The sequence below is a fragment of the Melopsittacus undulatus genome, chromosome 12, assembly GCF_012275295.1.
Source record: "Melopsittacus undulatus isolate bMelUnd1 chromosome 12, bMelUnd1.mat.Z, whole genome shotgun sequence".
Lineage (NCBI taxonomy): Eukaryota > Metazoa > Chordata > Aves > Psittaciformes > Psittaculidae > Melopsittacus > Melopsittacus undulatus.
Window position 1 is genome coordinate 7,714,609 of NC_047538.1, and position 16,706 is coordinate 7,731,314.

Genomic DNA, 16,706 nt, shown 5'->3' on the forward strand with positions numbered 1-16,706 from the left:
CCCCCGCCCCGGTTACGTAACGGCGGCCGCACGCGGCGGCCCCGCTCCCACACACGGCGGCCACGTGCCCCGCGGGAAGGAGGAGGCGGAGCCACGCTCGGAGCCGCGAGTTTATTGGAAGACGCGAACAGGGCGGGGCGGGGCCGCCCCCCACCGCCCCCCGCGCGGCCCCGCCCCTCACGCGCCGCCGCACGCGGACCCCGTGCGCGCGCCTGCCCCGCCGCCACGTGCGGCAGCGCTCGCCCCTCCCCGGTAGGCGGTACCACAAACACCCCCCCCCCCCCCCCCCCCCCCAAACCGGGCTCCAGCGCCGCTTGGTCCCAGGTAACGGCAGCACACGGAGCACGGCACCGAGCGGGGCCAGCCCAGCGCCGGGTAAGGCACCTCGTGAGACTGGCCGTGCTTGTTAGTGATTAATGGCAGGAGTGTCTTAAGGCAACAAGGTGGAGTTAGTTACAACATCTCGGTAATCAAAACAGTTTGGCTTTAAACAGCGGTAAATGGCCTGAAAAATGCAGCGGGTTTCAGGTGGAGAGGCTGAAGATAAGGCACCTCCAGGGGATCCGGGTTTCTTCCTGTAACTCATGAATATATGCTCCAGACTACAAAAAGAAGAAAGAGGTTGGACAAAGGACAGTCTCCTTCAGCCCTGACAGTGCTGCAGACAAGGAACCTCATACGCTAGAGACAACTAAAGAGAGATTTCAGAGTTTCACATAGTGGCTTTCCTAGTTTTAGTTTTCCTTTGTGCTTGCACACCAGTATTGAGTTCTCACCCAGGACTACACATCTGTTGGCAATGGTTACTGCAGTGTTTCTTACTGTATTACAGCACAAACAAAGTTTGTTCTCCCATGAAATACTTGGGGATCAAGGAGAATTCAGATCAAACATGACTGTAGGTCCCCTGGTCTGCTACCATGACCCAACATTAGTATCACTGCCCTCAGCAACAAAGTCTGTACTACCACAGCAGTACCCTTGCAACTGCCACCCTGGATTTATCTAGCCAGAAGCTGAGGGGACATGAAAAAACAGTTCTTGGACAAGGGAAAGAAACTGTATTTCTCTTTACACTACTGCAACACACAGCTGTACAAAACCAAGGCTGTTCCCGCTTTCCTTGCTGTTCTCACTGTCACCCCTTTCACTGCACAAGTGGTTGAGATTCAGCTATTAGAGCTCCCACAGTGGTCACAGTTCACCACTCACTGCTATTTCAAAGCAATGTTTATACACTTCCAGCGGAGTATCCTGACTTTACTTAAGCTGTACCCATCAGTGAATTAACACCACCTATTCCAGCTCCATGAGAAATGCCCATTTTGGTGAAACTTACCAATAATGATGATGATGATCATGACAACAACAGCTATCAATATCACCCACATCTGTGAAAAAAGCCACACACACTTACTACAAAGCAGGCAGCAGCATTAACTGGCCTTCAGGGTCCAGAAACACAGCCACTGCAAGGTACTTTTGCACCAACTGCTAGATCCAACATAGTAAGTAACACTTCTTCAGTAAGCAAGCTCAAGTCACACTCTAAAGCAGGCTGTGCACACAGGCAAAGCAGACCAAGTTCTTTTCCACTGTGCCTCCATGCAAAGCCTGGCTCAGTTGACCATACAAGCAGAAGTCAAGAACTATTAAATACCATTTCCACTGTCACCCTATACTGTGATTTTCACCGTCTTTGCTGCTCACTGAAGATGATTCCAACCTTTGCCAACAGCTCCAAAGTCTAAGCGAGCTCTTTCTGCTTTCTAATACTTCCTGCACTTTTACTCAACCCATGCATTTTTGGCTGCTTTCTTCCTGTTCCCCAAAGCCTCAGATTACTGAGGTGTTTCCCTCTCGCCATTACCACATGAGACACAGTCTTGTACCAAGTAGCACCACTGGTAATCCAGCTTTTGGTTACTTTATCTAACCACTGCACCACATTGTAAAAAACAGATGCTGTAACTTAAGTAACATTGGATAAAGTCACTTCTGCCTTTTGAGATGACTGTAATAATAGCCTTCACTGCAGTATTGTATGGTATATTGTATAGTAGACAAGCCACGGTTACCTTACAGTTCTTCCACCAATACTTTCTTTTCAGCTTGGCTGCACTGGTCTCAAACTGGGAAGCTCCTGCCTGCAGCGCATCAGCACGGTCATCCAGCTCTGACAGCTTCTGATCTCGCTCCAGTACCTTGTCCACATTCACTCTCATGATGTCAACAACCTGCAGCAGTTAATGCTTAAGCTTATCAGTTGTACCAACCAGTGTGGAACTCAAATGCAGACAACAGGCAGCAACACACAATACTCTTAATGTGCTTTTCTCAGAAGGAGGAGCTATTGCCTTTGGTAAACCCAGCCATAAGCTTACACAAAACTGTGAAATCCGCCTATGGCTGGAAGTCCCTAATGCCAGGAGTGCTGGCATTCCCTTGAACCTGGGGCAGAACTCCTGATCCCCTTCAGAAAGAGCTGAAGCATATACACATGACAGTCAACCACATGTCACACACCACTGTTGGTAGCCAGCCTGGCTCTGGGGCTCCACAGAAATCCATAGGTGTCAGTCAGCCTCCACTGCTAATATTGAGAGATAAGCCTGTTATCTGTAAGAACAAAGGTTTTTATCTTTACTTATGCCAAATCCTCAAGTATTAGATTTGCAGCTAATGTTTGACAGTGGTAACTTTGCTCCATCTCCTCCTCCAGCTGAATGGGTTTTCCTTTTTAACCTTCACAAGAGTTAAGATGACATGAGTATAACAAAGCAAGCTGAACGATGCCAGGCCTCCCCTTCACATAATGAAGAGGAAACCACCCAAAACACCCCTTCCAATATAAATTACACAAGTTTCCTGAAAGTAAAACAATTATGCTGATATCAGACTACACTTTTACCTCATCTACTTGGTGCTGCGTCTGCTGAAGACGACGGTTACTGCCAGCAGCCACATTTGAGCTCCCAGGAACACTGGCTGACCTGCAGTAAAGAAAGTCACCATTATTCTGGTCACCTTTGGACAGGCTGTGGTTTTGGTTTCAAGTCAATACCCTTATTATATATAAGTTCTCTGACGTTTCTGACAACTGGGAACTTGCATCCTTGGAATAAATACGGGGCAGTTTCCTGCTGGGGAAATGATGTTTTAACAACTGAGAAGCGAAGTCATGCAGTGTCCCAGACATCTTGCCACTGAATTACTCAACATGCTAAAAGACGGCTGGGGATTGCTAATACTATGGTTTGCAATAACGCATGTGACAACTCCTACAATGGTTCATTGGGCCCAAGTTTTGGCTACAGAAATCTACAAAATATTAATCACAGAAGCTTAGTGGCAATTCTAACTACACATGCTTAACAGTGCTTGCCTCTGTCTGTTCCTTTGAGCAGTTAGCATGGAGCAAAAGAAAGCACAAGAAATAAAAAGCATTCAGCAAGGACAAGAATTCATCTCTGCTCAGCTCTGAGCTCAGGCCATCCACTTGTCTTTACCAGCTACAATACCCTGCATCTCTGCAGTGGATGCACGAAGCTCTGCACGTGTTTCTCACACCACTTTCACCGCGCTCTTGTTGCGTCCCTCTAGATTTATTTGTACTCAATTTGTTTTCCCACATTTCCATTCCTTCTGCATCAGACGCATGCACTGCTGAGTGCACGCTGCAAAGGGCCGGATCTGAGCACCGGCTACGTTTACAGGCCGACTTCTAGTTTACATTTAGCAAGAATAACCGCGCACACACAAAGAGAGAACCAGGAAGCCTGTGACAAGGCTCAGAGGCAGCGCCCGTACAACACAATACAACCGCTCCTCTGTTCTGGCACTGAGGCGGCCCTTTCACGGCTGCTCCAGACTGGAGCGTCGGAAACGCAGCCTCTTCCTGAGCGCAGCGGTTCCAACACAGCCCCCACCCAGGCACCAGAACCCGTTTCCAGCGCTCCGGCGGCGCGGGCAGCGCTCTCAGACTCCACCCACTCACCACAGAGCCCCGGGACGGGACCGGACGGCACCGCCGGCCCCAGCGGGAACCAAGGGCTGCGGTACCGGCCGGGGCCAAGCCTCAGGCCGGGAGGGCCCAGTGACGGCGGGGCCCGGCCTGCAGCCCCCGGAAGCCACCTCAGAAGCCCCCGGCCTACCCCGCGCTGCGCACCAGGCCTACGGCTGCTCCCACCGCCCCGCCCCGGCGCGGCCGCCTCAGCCGGGCCCCGCTCCGGGCCCCGGGCCCAGCACCGCTCCCCGGGCCTTGGCCCCGCACTCACATCCTGCCGGCGGCTCGGACAGCGCAGACGGAACCCAACCGGAGCGGCGCGCAGACCGGCAGCGCCCAGGAAGTGACGACACACCCGGGCGCGGTCGGGGCGGAGCACGGAGACCACGCCCCCAAAAGGCGTGACCACGTGCACGCCACGTAGGGGCGGGGTCTGATAAGCCACGCCCCCAGTCCCGATGCAGCGTTGGGCGCGCGGCGCGAGAGCGGGGGGTGTGTTCGTGTGGCTGTTACCGCCGTGCCGGGCACCTCCCACCGCTCCATGCAGACCCCGGGTCCCTGCCGTGTGCGCACTGCAAGGGGCGCCCCCCCGCGGCCGCCCCCGGTCCTGCCTCGCCGCTGCTGCGGACACGTCCGGTGCGGTGCAGGATTGATGCCCCGAGCCCGGCTCCATGCGGCTGCCGGGATGTGCTGTGACCGCCTCTGCATCACGTGTTCTTCCGTTATCCCTTTCCCCCCATTCCTCATTAAACTGTCTCATCCCAGGTATGGTTTTCCATGTTCGCCCTTCAATCCTCTTCCCCCATTCACCTGCTTATGGGCTGTTCACATTATAACCCATAAGAAACCAGATTCTACTTACAAGCAGGTCATGTAATAGAAAAAACACCCTTTTCTCACGGTTACAGTGACTACAGGACACTCCATCACTCAGGAGGATGCGAGGGACGTGGTTACAGAAAGGCATACGCTTTGTATGGGGAAATTTTCTTTGTTTTTAATTTACAGCAGAAAGAATATAAAGCATTCAGAAAACATTTTCCATATTTTAAGGGCAATTCAAAACATTTTGCATGGTTCCAGCAGCTGAGTTCTTCAACAGATCCATTGATTCAGTGATGCTTTACATGCACGGTTACAAAAATAAAACTTACAAAAGAGAAGACATCTATACTAGTTTTACATGCAAGTCTTGGGGACCCCCCATTGGGCACCAGCTATTGTGTGGAACTGCCATAAGCGTGCAACCAGAGAGGGGGTTCATGTTATATTCTGTATTTCTTTCACACAGTATTTCTGCTGTCGAATGTGTTTCACAAAGGAGCAATTCCATGATCAGAAGACAGAAGCTCTGGCTCCTAGCACTTGGGAATTCGAATTTTCCTGGAAAGCTGCACTTACTCATCTTCCATGAAAACGTTAAGTTCCACAACCAAGGAAAGGGTGAGCGGAATCACTTCACTGCAGGGGAGTCTTAACTCCCCCGTGGTACACTGAAGGGTTATGGCCCGACACAACAAAGCACTTCGAAGCCGTACTTAGCTCCAAGCATGCGAGTAGTTCCAGTGTGCCCATGGAATTGCTTGCATGTTTAACAGCAAGTACACGCTTCCAGGTTTGGCTGAAGCAGGATCTAGATTGGTAGATACACCACCAGGCCCATGGATCTGGAAGAGTAATTTGAAATAGCTCTGTATATTACTGAACACTTTGCTGTAAAGACAGGGAGCTCAAACATTTCCACTGAGGTCACTACTCTTGTCAGGAAAAGGTCGATTCTATATTGTCACGTATTGGTGAATGGGAGCAACATTTTGCTTTCAAAATGTCAAAGAGTTCTTCCAGTATTAATACAGAGCATTTCCAATTCATTCCAAAGGGAATTCTTCGGCGTCTCCTGTTCCCTTTTTGCGCGAGAGGAGAATTTAGCGGTTCAGGTCCCAATTCCACCCAGTGAATGGAGGCCGGAGGCTGCCCACAGGCAGGTGTGAGCACCAGGCCAATTCCTTGTCATTTCCAATTGAATCAGGTCATAAAGCAGCAGTTCAGAAATGTACACGAGAATTCGGATAATGAGCTAGAGCACATCTACTGTAATTCAATGCTGGCAGTGAAAAGAAGTAATTAAAAACAGGTACAATTATAGAAAAGGCACCAAGAGCACTGACCCCAGTTTTCCTTTTCCCCCCCCCAACAATCTTTGTTTTTCACTCTTCTTTTTAAAGACACCAGTTTAAAAGCTTCTTATGTGTGAGTATTTTTAGGCTTCACAACAAGCCTCACATTTACACATTGCGTTGGTGGCCGGGATCAAGAACAACTATTCCAAAACTAGCATCCCAAATTTACACCGGTCCATTCCAACTGCCACGAGCAGAACAACGCACGGGAACAGCTTCTGAGCTCAGACACGCGGACAGAACCCACAGCAACGCCACGCACTTCAGGAGTTCCTTCCCTTACATTCCTGTGTATTGAAGATCAGAACCTGGTTCCCATCGCCAAGAACTGTGTGACAGCTTTAAGTGAGTAGTTCAATTTACAAACCACCTAATTTCTTTGGCTCCTCACTATGTGGAAATAGCAATAATATACCATGACACCCCTACGAGATCAGTTTGCATCTTTTTTTTTTTAAAGTTTTACTTAATTTTTTTAAATTTTTTGTGCAATTTTATGACATTTTCGGACTTCCAGCAGGAGAGATGAACATGTGAAACATATTTCCTACTTTTGTACTATTTCTTTTTTTTTTGTCTTTTTTTTGTCTTTTTTTTTAAGGTTTTATGTTCATTCTAAGTGTTCTTTATTGGAGTGAGTGTATGGTGTTAAGCTAGATACAGGTTTCTTTGTACTCTTATGATTATCTGCTTTGCAAAAGTAACTCAATTTTCTTAAGCGATATCAGCATTCACATTACTTGGCACCATTGGCAAAATAAAATATACCCAGAAAGAAAAGACTGGGGGGGGAGAGGGGGAAGAAGGAGGAAGGAAGAACAAAATGAAACCAACCAACCCAAGGTCCTGGTAGCCAAAATCAAATGTAAACAGATCCTTTTTTTTTCTCTTTTTTTCCTTTTTTTTTTTTAATTAATGTTGCTCTGCCTTTTTTTTTCCTAAGTCTAAATACAGCAGCTCTTTTTTTGCCATTTAAGTCATGCTTTAGCAAAAATGTTCTTCTAAAGAACATTTAAAATAAAGATTTTTATAGTGAAATAAAGTTTTTTTGTTTCATTGTACAGACCATAGCCACTAATGCTTTGCTTTGTTCATTTCTTTGTCTTGAGTTCATGCACATATCTCTTTGTTTTATTATATACAGTATGTACAAACAATACATCCACACTCTGCTCGTTCATTCAGACAAAACTATACAAATAATAATTTTATCTTGCCAAGTTATTGACCCTTTGTGAATAAAATATTTAGTAATTAATCAATATATTCCCTTTCAAATAGTTTTTTTTTCTCATTTTCCATTTCTACCTTCTATATATACAGAAACTGCCCAGATTTTGATGAAGTAGCCAAAATAAGAAAGTTACTGGCCAGAATGCAGCACCACTCTGATCTTTAGGTGGTATAAAATGTCCAGGCAACGTATGTGTGTGACTGCAAAACGACAAGAGGTTTGACGAGTACTCAAGACAAAAAGCTACGTGTATCACAACCCATTTGAAGAACTGAATTAAAACAACAGTCCATGGAAGTAAGGCTAGAAAATAAAGTGCTGAACATGAGAGGAAGGACATGACAATTGATATGTTTGCAGGTTCTAGTAAAACAAGAACAAAACAAGAAGTGTTTAAACTTGCTTAAGCTGCTCTCTCCGTTCCTCGCGTTACCCGTTTGTCTCGCACACCAACCCCTCCTCTAAGTTCCCACGGGATGTATTAAAAACCTGCAGATTAAAAAGTTGCATTAAGTGTGCTGTAGAGATTTAAATAAACCACAAAGGACAGAAGTGCGAAGGAAATGAGGATGCATGGACCCCATAAAGATGGACTGATCTAACGCCCCTCCACTGAGACTCTCAAAGCTTCAGTTGCTTGGAGATGACCGACAGGTGCAGGAACAGCATTCTCGTGTTGCTTGTGCATTCCCACCTTTTCTTAACAATATTTTTGGTATAATATTTGTACAGTTCCACATGTTGTTTAATACAGCCCTATATGAAAAGGATAATTAATCGCTTCTTCCTTCTCGGAGAATGAAGCAACTCACAATTTCCTCCTGGTGTCTTTTGTTTTTCCCCATGATCCAACAGAAGATTGAGTTCCAAGATGTCTTGCTGAACAAATTAAAAGTTGTCCATGAAAGTGCAAATGCAATGACCAAAACATTACTGTTAAAATCCTGCAGCTGGGACTCCCAGACCTGCAGTGGGTATTTTGTTGTTGTTGTTGTTGCATGTCTCTGCTAAAAACAGAAAATGAAAACAGTCTGAAAAGCAATGTCACATTGCTACGGGATGCTGCTGCGTATCTTCAAGTTCCTTGGCCTTTTTCAATTCTTTCACTCTGAAAAAACAAAGAGGAGCTATGTAACACTTCCATTGCAAACCTCGGTGCACACAGACAAACCAAAATGATTCCTCACTCTCAACTCCCGTGCAAAAGAGCCAGCTCCCAGAGGAATGACAGGAGGGGGAGATGTTCCTGACACCATAAACAGTTGGAAGCGCAAGAGTGGGCCACTAGAAACCTGACACAAATGCATGTGGAAACATCTATTTCCAGCTCCTGTTCTTCCCTGACATTGGTCAGACTCTGCTCTGGAATGAGCCTGTTCAGTCATGTGGGGGTTCCTGGACTGATTCTGCTGCTGTTCCAGCTGTTACAGCAAACGGGCTGCTCAGCACTGAGCTCATCTCCACACATCTCTGAAGTGGTGCCAACTCCATGCTGTGCCCAGTGCAGTCATATGGGAAGATTGATCCTGATACACAGTCTCACATAAGAAAGTGTTTATGTGTGAGTAGAAGAACCGGTCTGGGTGTGAAGGAATTTACTTCACACTTCCTCCAGCTGCTGCTAGTGGCTAGAGCCTGTGTTTTCTAGCATGTTGCTAGCTGTAGATTCCCAGTTTCCCCCAGCAAGCAGTGAAGGACACTGCGTGACGAGGGAGATGAGCCTACAACATGGAAGAGTCACTGTCCCTAGATGTGGCCTGATGCTTCAGTTCTCAACTCTTTAAAATGCACACAATACATTACCTCCTCTAGCACTTGTCAGCATTAAGAACTAAACCATCCCTAAAAGCTAAAGTAACTAAAAGGATGAAGAGAAGGGAATCATTTCAATCGCATTGAGTAAAGCAGGATGCTGCATCAGTGCTGGAGCAGCAGCAATCCTGTGTGTGTCAGTGAGAGCTCCCTGCAAAGGAGCCAGAGCAAATCCACAGGGACTGGATTTGGACTGAGCGTGGAGCAGCTTGGCTCTGCCTCCCCCAGCAGGGAGCTCCTCTCTGTCACACATCCTTCCCCCTGCTACTGCGAGGGGAGGACTCCCCAGAAGGACCTAAATTGAGGTGATTTAACAAAGCACACACATGCCCAACTGGTGCAGCAAAACCTGAAAGGACAAAGAACAAAGGTATGGTACGAAGAACTGCGTCAGAGCTGCAACTCCGTGTAACAGAACCCAACAAGAGGGAATGAATTTAACAAAGCCTAGGTAAATACAGATAGCAAAGGATGCTGGGAGAGCTAAGCAGCAGCACTGTCAGTTTATAGCTTCTGTAGTAGGCTTCCACTCACACATCCTCCTTTGGCTCTTACACCAGCTTGCTTAATACAAGGATACGATGAAAGCTATAAACTGATCTCTCTATAAATACATCTCCATTTCACTGTTTTATTTATTAGGTTTTCTGCACTTGCTATTACTCAAAATCACAGCCAAAAGGGAGCTGGCTGCTTCTCTTTGTTTTAGTTGACCCAAAGCTCTAGCCCTCAGGTGTTCTCTGCTGGGGAAACAGGGACTGGTGACTAAATCACACTAACCCATATGCAGGTCAGACCTTTGCATTACCCGAATTCCACTGAGCAGTTTGGGAATACCATGTATGGAAAGACAGAGGGCTCTGCTAGTCCAAATGCACATGCCTTTTTCAGAGCTGCAAGACCTACATCCGAAAGGAGCCACAATACTCCTCTGATATGAGTCCAGCAGAGGGGTGCCTCAGGGCAGAGGCATCTCCCAGATGCCCAGAAGCGCTCTGGTCCCCAGGCTGAGGAAGAGGCAAGGCAGCCGGCAGCACCACTGCTTCTGGGCTCCTCCTTGGGCAGCCCTGTGCTGAGCCTAAATGCCTGCTACAGCTTTACAGAGAAGCCTTCTCTGGAGGTATTGTGGCTCTATACAAGCTGGTAGATGTTGCTGACATCAGGGGAGTTGGGGCTTCAGCACCACACAGAAGCAGCAGCGAGCCCCTGCTTGTTCCCAGTGGGTGATGCATATCAGGGTGCTACTTGCTGGGTAAGTCCAGATCATCTTGTCATTACAGCCAACACAGTGAACTGAAAATGCTCACAAATGACCAACTGACCATCTTCAGCATATTTAGGTTTCTTGCAGCAGGAAAACAGCTTCTACCTTGAAATCATGACTAACACTTCTGTTACTGCATCACTTAGAAGCAGGTGAGCCAAGACCCCTGCAGTGCTAGGAAAGAGTAGTGTGCCTCTGTGCACTAGGCAATTTTTAGGCTTAGGCAGGCTACTTTCAAGACACCATCAATTAAAGCATGATTTGCAGTGCAACTTCCAAGTGTTTTCTGTTGCACTCCAGTACTGCAATGTAAAATTAACCTGTTATCATAGATCTCTTACTGACAACATGCACGTTAGATAAGCTGGTAGCTCTTTCACTGAGACATGCTATACCTTAGTTTAGCACTCCGACATGCAAGAGCTATGCTAACAAAGCACTTTTGCTGGAAGAATGCAAGACATGCTTTGCTGCAAAGTTCAACCTACAGCATGCAGTATCTGTACTGGTGCAGACCTATCAAATCTGTTTAACTGGAACACACATGCCAACAGAAGTTAATGACTACAGCACTCAACATTTGCACTAGTACAGATTCTATTCAGAAACACGCACACTTGCCTTGCTCAAGTGTGCTTTACATTGGTTTACAGATTTTCAGCCCCTGATAAAGGTTGCAAGTGCAATGATAATCACTGCTTTAAAACACAGGCACATACTAGTACAGGATTTCCCTATAACAATGTTACAGACTTTGACTTTTGTCATGGGTACATTCCTGAAAGACGGCTTAAAACAAACCCTATGTTCCACAGAATTGATCAGCTTCAGCTTCAAGATGACCATCCAATGTACTGGGGCTAAGATCTCCTCTTCATTAGTGTTTTTTGGAATAAACCCTCTGTTTTCAAATGCAATTCAGTTTGACCAGGGGAGAATTTTAGACAACTTGGGACCCTTGAAAACAGAAATCCATCAAGTTAAGTGCTGCTAGGAGAGCTTTTACATGAATCACATGGCATTGCCTTCCAGCTAGAAGGAATCTTCTTTGGTTCCTATTTTCCACTCTTAAATTCAGTCAGGGGAAGAGGGCTGAAGTGTAGCTCTTGTAGTTACAGCATTAATAAACTGCTATAAGAAAAGGGACACTACTGGAATTCATAGGATGGTACAGCAGAAAGGATGTGCTTAGAGAAGATGTTTCAATCCAGTTTGGCAGACTTGTGGTGAGCCTATATGGACTGGACACAAACCTCTCCAGAGGCCCACAGCACTCGTGCTGGGTTGGATCACTTCTGGATGGGGACTGGAGGTGACACACACCTGCAAGCCAGAGTGCACCAGAAAGGGAAACAGGCTGTGGCTGTCACAAGACTCCCAACAAGAAGCACTGTCCTACTTCAGCAGCTACTAAAACCATGCACAGAATTGCAAGGACCACGTATTTGGTTTCACGCTGATGAAGTCTTCAACAAAAGCCTCCTCCAATAATGTTTTCTCTAGACAGTAAGCACCTCTAAGGTACAAAATCCTTCCCTCAGCAATTGCTGAAGAGCAGATGAAAGGAAAAAGCACGTGCAATAGAGATGACCACTGATAAGCTGTCTGAATCACAGCCCTGGTGCTGACACGGAACGGGAAAAGAAGATGATTTCAACAATGAGCTTTGAACCCTGATGCTCGGGAGCTGTGTCCCGGTTCCCAGATTGCTCCAGCCAGACAAAGCTTCTGCCCTTCAGACTGTGTTACTTACTTGGACACCATACAGGAGCTTGCATCATTATGTGCTGAAGCAATGTAGAAAGCAACGGCCCCAGAAGCGAGCAGCAGCTCCTCTCCCCACGCACCCTCCCCAGTCTCATATGGGAGTGTGTCAGCGAATGAATTAGGCCTACTTAGACCAAGTTACAGCAAACAATGGCTTTATGAGTAAAGCATAACACAAAGCTGCTTCATCAAACCCACTCCAGAATGCCCAGCCAGGGAGATGTTTAATGAATCTGAATGCTGAAGATCCATATAGAGGACAGGGTGCAGGAGCCAGAGGAGGCTGTCTGGCGAGTTACCTGTTGCTCTGAGAGCTGAAATGGCCTGTGGGACATTTAAGAAAAGGGAGCTCTTGCCTTTTTCCAGATACCTCATTTGGGCAGCAAAACAAAAAAGACAGAAAGGCCCAATAAGAATGACACCCCCAAGCATGCAGTCTGCCAGTTAACACATACATTTGAGCTCCAAATACATTCAGCCCCTGCAAGAGGTAAATGAAGAAAGAAATTACTTGGAAACCTTTCGTTGCAGGTACAGTGACACATATCCCAATATGACATTTTCTCACACATCTCGAACTCGAATGAATGGGACTTTTCAATCCCTTATGGTTTCCCCCCTTTCTCAATCTCACTAAGAGCTGTAAGAAACCAGGTACTCAAATGCAATGGCCTCTGCATAGTACACATTAAAACCACACAAAGTACAAGTCCTGGGTGCACAGGAGTAGGAAAGGGTTTGTTCTGACGTACCAAGAGGGAAGGGTGTGCAAGCAACAACAAAATATAGTAGATGTTGTTTATTCAGGTATGAAATAAAGTTGTACTTACCAGAGAAACTGACTTCAGGTGCTACATGCACACTCCCCAAACTGGAGAGAAGCATTCAATCAAACCATTAAGAAACAGGGTGGGTGTGAGGGAATCTATTTTAAATGAAAGATGCTGTGAATTAATATGTTCTTTATTACCCATGACCACAGGTAACAAGGGCACTTATTGTGCCCCAGAGCAGAGGGAAGTGTCACTGTAGGCAGAAAGCCACTGCCTGGCCTAATGATGTGAGAAGACTTGCTCCTTGTCATCGCTGCAGATCACCTGCCTACCAAGAGCACAGCAGAGAGGGTCACAGGTCAAGAGGCTCTGCATTTTGTCCATGCCCTACATCCAATGTCTCACACACATTTCCCACCTCTCCATCTTGCCTGATCCCAATGTAATGTATCCCATATATGTTGAAACTGGTGGAATCAATTTGAAAAGAGGTTTTCAAACTGAAACATGGAAGTAAATGCTGTGATCATTTATCTGACCCTGCACAGGCTACCTAAGCACGGTGTCAGTGTACAGAATACACCAAATCTGTATACTGCAGAGAGACATGTGCTTGCACACGTTCCTTCAGCATATATGGATGTCAGCTTATGTCCATCAGAAACACTTACGTGCATATACACCAGCAGCATATGCACATAGGTTGCTATCAGAATGCAATGCAGCAAAGTATTCTTTGCTGTAATAGAGCTGTTTGGGCAGAACAGCAGCTGAGACATTTTGTGATAGCTCATAGCTTACTGTTGGCAGGTAAGCAGAGAATTCTGTGATGTCCCAATCAACTCCACACTTGTCACTTAAGGCAAAACCTGCAAATGCTACTGAACTTCCAGAATCTGCTTCCTGCTAATTTCTCACATGTTACATACACAAAGCCTTAACGTGAAACAACTAGTTCTCCTCCAGTGTTGAGAACTGGCCTGTCAGTGCCCTCACTGGGCACTGGTGAGGCTGCACCTTGAATCCTGTGCTCTGTTCTGGGCCCCTCACTACAACAGAGACCTTGAGGGGCTGGAGTGGGACCAGAGAAGGGAATGGAGCTGGTGCAGAGCCTGGAGCACAAGAGATGGGGAAGGGCTGAGGGACCTGGGGGTTCAGATGGAGAAGAGAAGGCTCAGGGGGGACCTGATGGCTCCCTCCAAGTGCCTGCAGGAGGATGGAGCCAGGAGGGTCTGGGCTCTGCTCCCAAGGAACAAGGGATGGGACAAGAGGAACCGGCCTCAAGCTGCACCAGGGCAGGTTTAGATGGAGCTGAGGAACAATTCCTGCTCCACAGGGTGCTCAGGCATTGGAACAGGCTGCCCAGGGCAGGGCTGCAGGCACCAGCCCTGCAAGGGTTCACAGCCCGTGGAGACAAGGCCTCAGTGCCATGGGGCAGTGGTGGCCTCGGCAGTGCTGGGGAATGGTTGGACTGGATGAGCTTAAAGGGCTTTTCCAACCTGGTTGATTCCATGATTCTATGACTAACATGTGGCCATTTGTATGCAGCATTCACTGCTGTCCCATGGATATGGTAACTGACCCAAAGATTAAAGACAGTTGAACTTGCAAATGTTTTTTCACCTAAAAGTAGACACTTACTCTGTCCTTACAACAGAGGAAGGCTGCTCTAATACAAATGACTGACAGTGAACTTTAGTTTTCAAAAACAAATTATGTTTTTTCTTCAAGAGGCTTTTAGTAACCAGACACACAACTGTAGACCAAAACTTTATCAGTCCTAGGCATCCACAAAGCAGAAGGTCAGTAAAACCAAGTCACCCAGTTAGTCCACCTTTATTCCTGGATAAAGCTGTAAATCACACTATCATACATGCCAAGACATGGAGCTGTTTTTTTTCCAGCTAACAGCTTCACAGCATTGCTGTGTCTGCAACCAGGGGGAAAATGGTGGCACAAAAGACAGAGTTAAGAAATGTCATCAGCTATTGCTTCTTTAGCCTAACAAAGGAGCAGGCTTTAGCCCGATTCATACTCTTACTCCCAAGTCATAAAAGGCATCTGTGCAATTCAAAGTCGGCAAAACCCCATGATGAACAATCCAGTTTTCTTTTCTAAATGCTACCTGGAAGCAGGAGTCCAGGTCACCCCTTCCCCTGCCTCTCCCCTCTTGCTGAAACAGCAGTGGTGGGCACATGAACAATGTTATTCCTGACTGCAGCTGCTGACCAACACCCTGCTGTCCTACAGCCTCACAAGTGCAGGATGGCACCGAGCAGCCCTGCTGATGACTCAAGCACGTGCCTTGAAAGCCTCAGCATTCCATTCAACCTGCCATGGGAATGCTTTGGAGTATACCCTCCCTGCTGTCAGGCAGCAAACCAGCCCACTAATGTGACTGAGCACAAAGGTAAAGGGAGTCTCTGTATGCTGAGAATGAGACTCCTGACAAGCTCATGTGGCACTTACTATAACGCAGTCACAGCAGCTTCATCTTCATTCTAGGGTTTTTGTTTTCCTTCCTGCTATGTAAACAGCTGAGAGAAGCAGTTGTCAGAAGCTGGCCCCAGTAAGGCAACCAGACGTGTAACTTACCGAAGACCAACTTCTAGAAGGTAAGTGTTGGTACTTAACCACCTTAGGGAGTAAAAAGCAGTGTGAAGACCTCTTCTGCTTCAACCTGGCTCAGGTAGAAACAAACACCCAGAAACAAAAACCCCAAATGTAGGCTGCCTCTGTACTGCAGCTTCCTATGCTCTAGCCTGAAGGCCGTGGCAGCCCCTCAACAAGGGACATCATTACTCATAGAGTGTGTGTGAGTGCAGACCCCAGTGAGTTCCAAGGTCTACCAACAGCCATTGTGGATACTGAAAGAATATCCCACCAACAATGCTGCCTAAGCATGCCCATGATGAATATACATGTCCTTTTTCACACATTCATGCACTGGTAACATCTACTGCAGAGCTCTGTCCTGTTACGAAAGCAGCAGTGTTAGTCATTGCAGTAGGGTTAGTTTATACAGGATTCTGTTTGATATCATTAATGGAGGTGAAACTTACTGGCATATCTTGGCTGCAGCCCCATGCAAGCAAGCAGAAAGCAAAAATATTTAAAATGGAAGAGAGGAACTGGCTAGCAGGCAGCTACACTCACCCTTTTGTACAGCCTATGGTCCACCAGTGGGCTTCAGATTGCAAAACAATACCAAAGAGCTATTAGCACACACATGGCAATAACCGTACCTTACCAAGAGCTTCACTTCAGGGAGGAGGAGACAACACTTCTGCTTGCCTGGAGAGAAAGAACCCTTCCCACTCCTGCCTACTGGACTCCTCCTCTTCACCAGGGAAGAGCAGTCCTGTGTTTAAGTGTTGTAGGGCAGGAAGTAATAAGCAAGTAAAATAAACCCAATACCGTCAATCCCTGTGGCATTTCTACCTGCATCCTGCCTTCCTTGCAGTGAGCATTTGTTTTCTATCTTATTCCAAATGCTCCTCCACAAAAACCACAGCAGATCATAATCACAGCCTAGCAATGGGGTAGTTATCTCTCAGAGAAGCTTGCTAAGAATCAGAGAAAGAACAGGAGATAGGAGGTTACCTTCCCAGTGAAAGCTGACTGTATGGACCATGGATGGATTCAGCTCAGCAAACCCAAACCCTCTTCA

At 46.9% G+C, this 16,706-nt stretch overlaps 2 protein-coding genes across 5 annotated transcripts in view; both read right to left on the reverse strand.

Annotated features, from left to right (window-relative positions):
• Window positions 1-461: 461 nt before the first annotated feature.
• VAMP3 (vesicle associated membrane protein 3) lies at window positions 462-4,370 on the reverse strand. Its single transcript, XM_034068279.1, has 5 exons — window positions 4,278-4,370; window positions 2,912-2,993; window positions 2,079-2,237; window positions 1,340-1,391; window positions 462-602 (listed from the first exon to the last, which is right to left on the reverse strand). Coding segments are annotated over exons 1-5 (315 nt in total). The 5' UTR covers window positions 4,280-4,370; the 3' UTR covers window positions 462-582.
• Window positions 4,371-4,983: 613 nt separating this feature from the next.
• The window catches only part of CAMTA1 (calmodulin binding transcription activator 1), a 220,578-nt gene continuing 208,855 nt past the window's right edge, over window positions 4,984-16,706 (reverse strand). For all 4 annotated transcript variants that reach the window (XM_034068475.1, XM_031044295.2, XM_031044296.2 and 1 more), the window contains one exon: window positions 4,984-8,528. In XM_034068475.1, coding sequence (XP_033924366.1) covers window positions 8,465-8,528 — 64 coding nt within the window. In that variant the 3' untranslated portion in view covers window positions 4,984-8,464. The remainder of the gene's footprint in view (window positions 8,529-16,706) is intronic.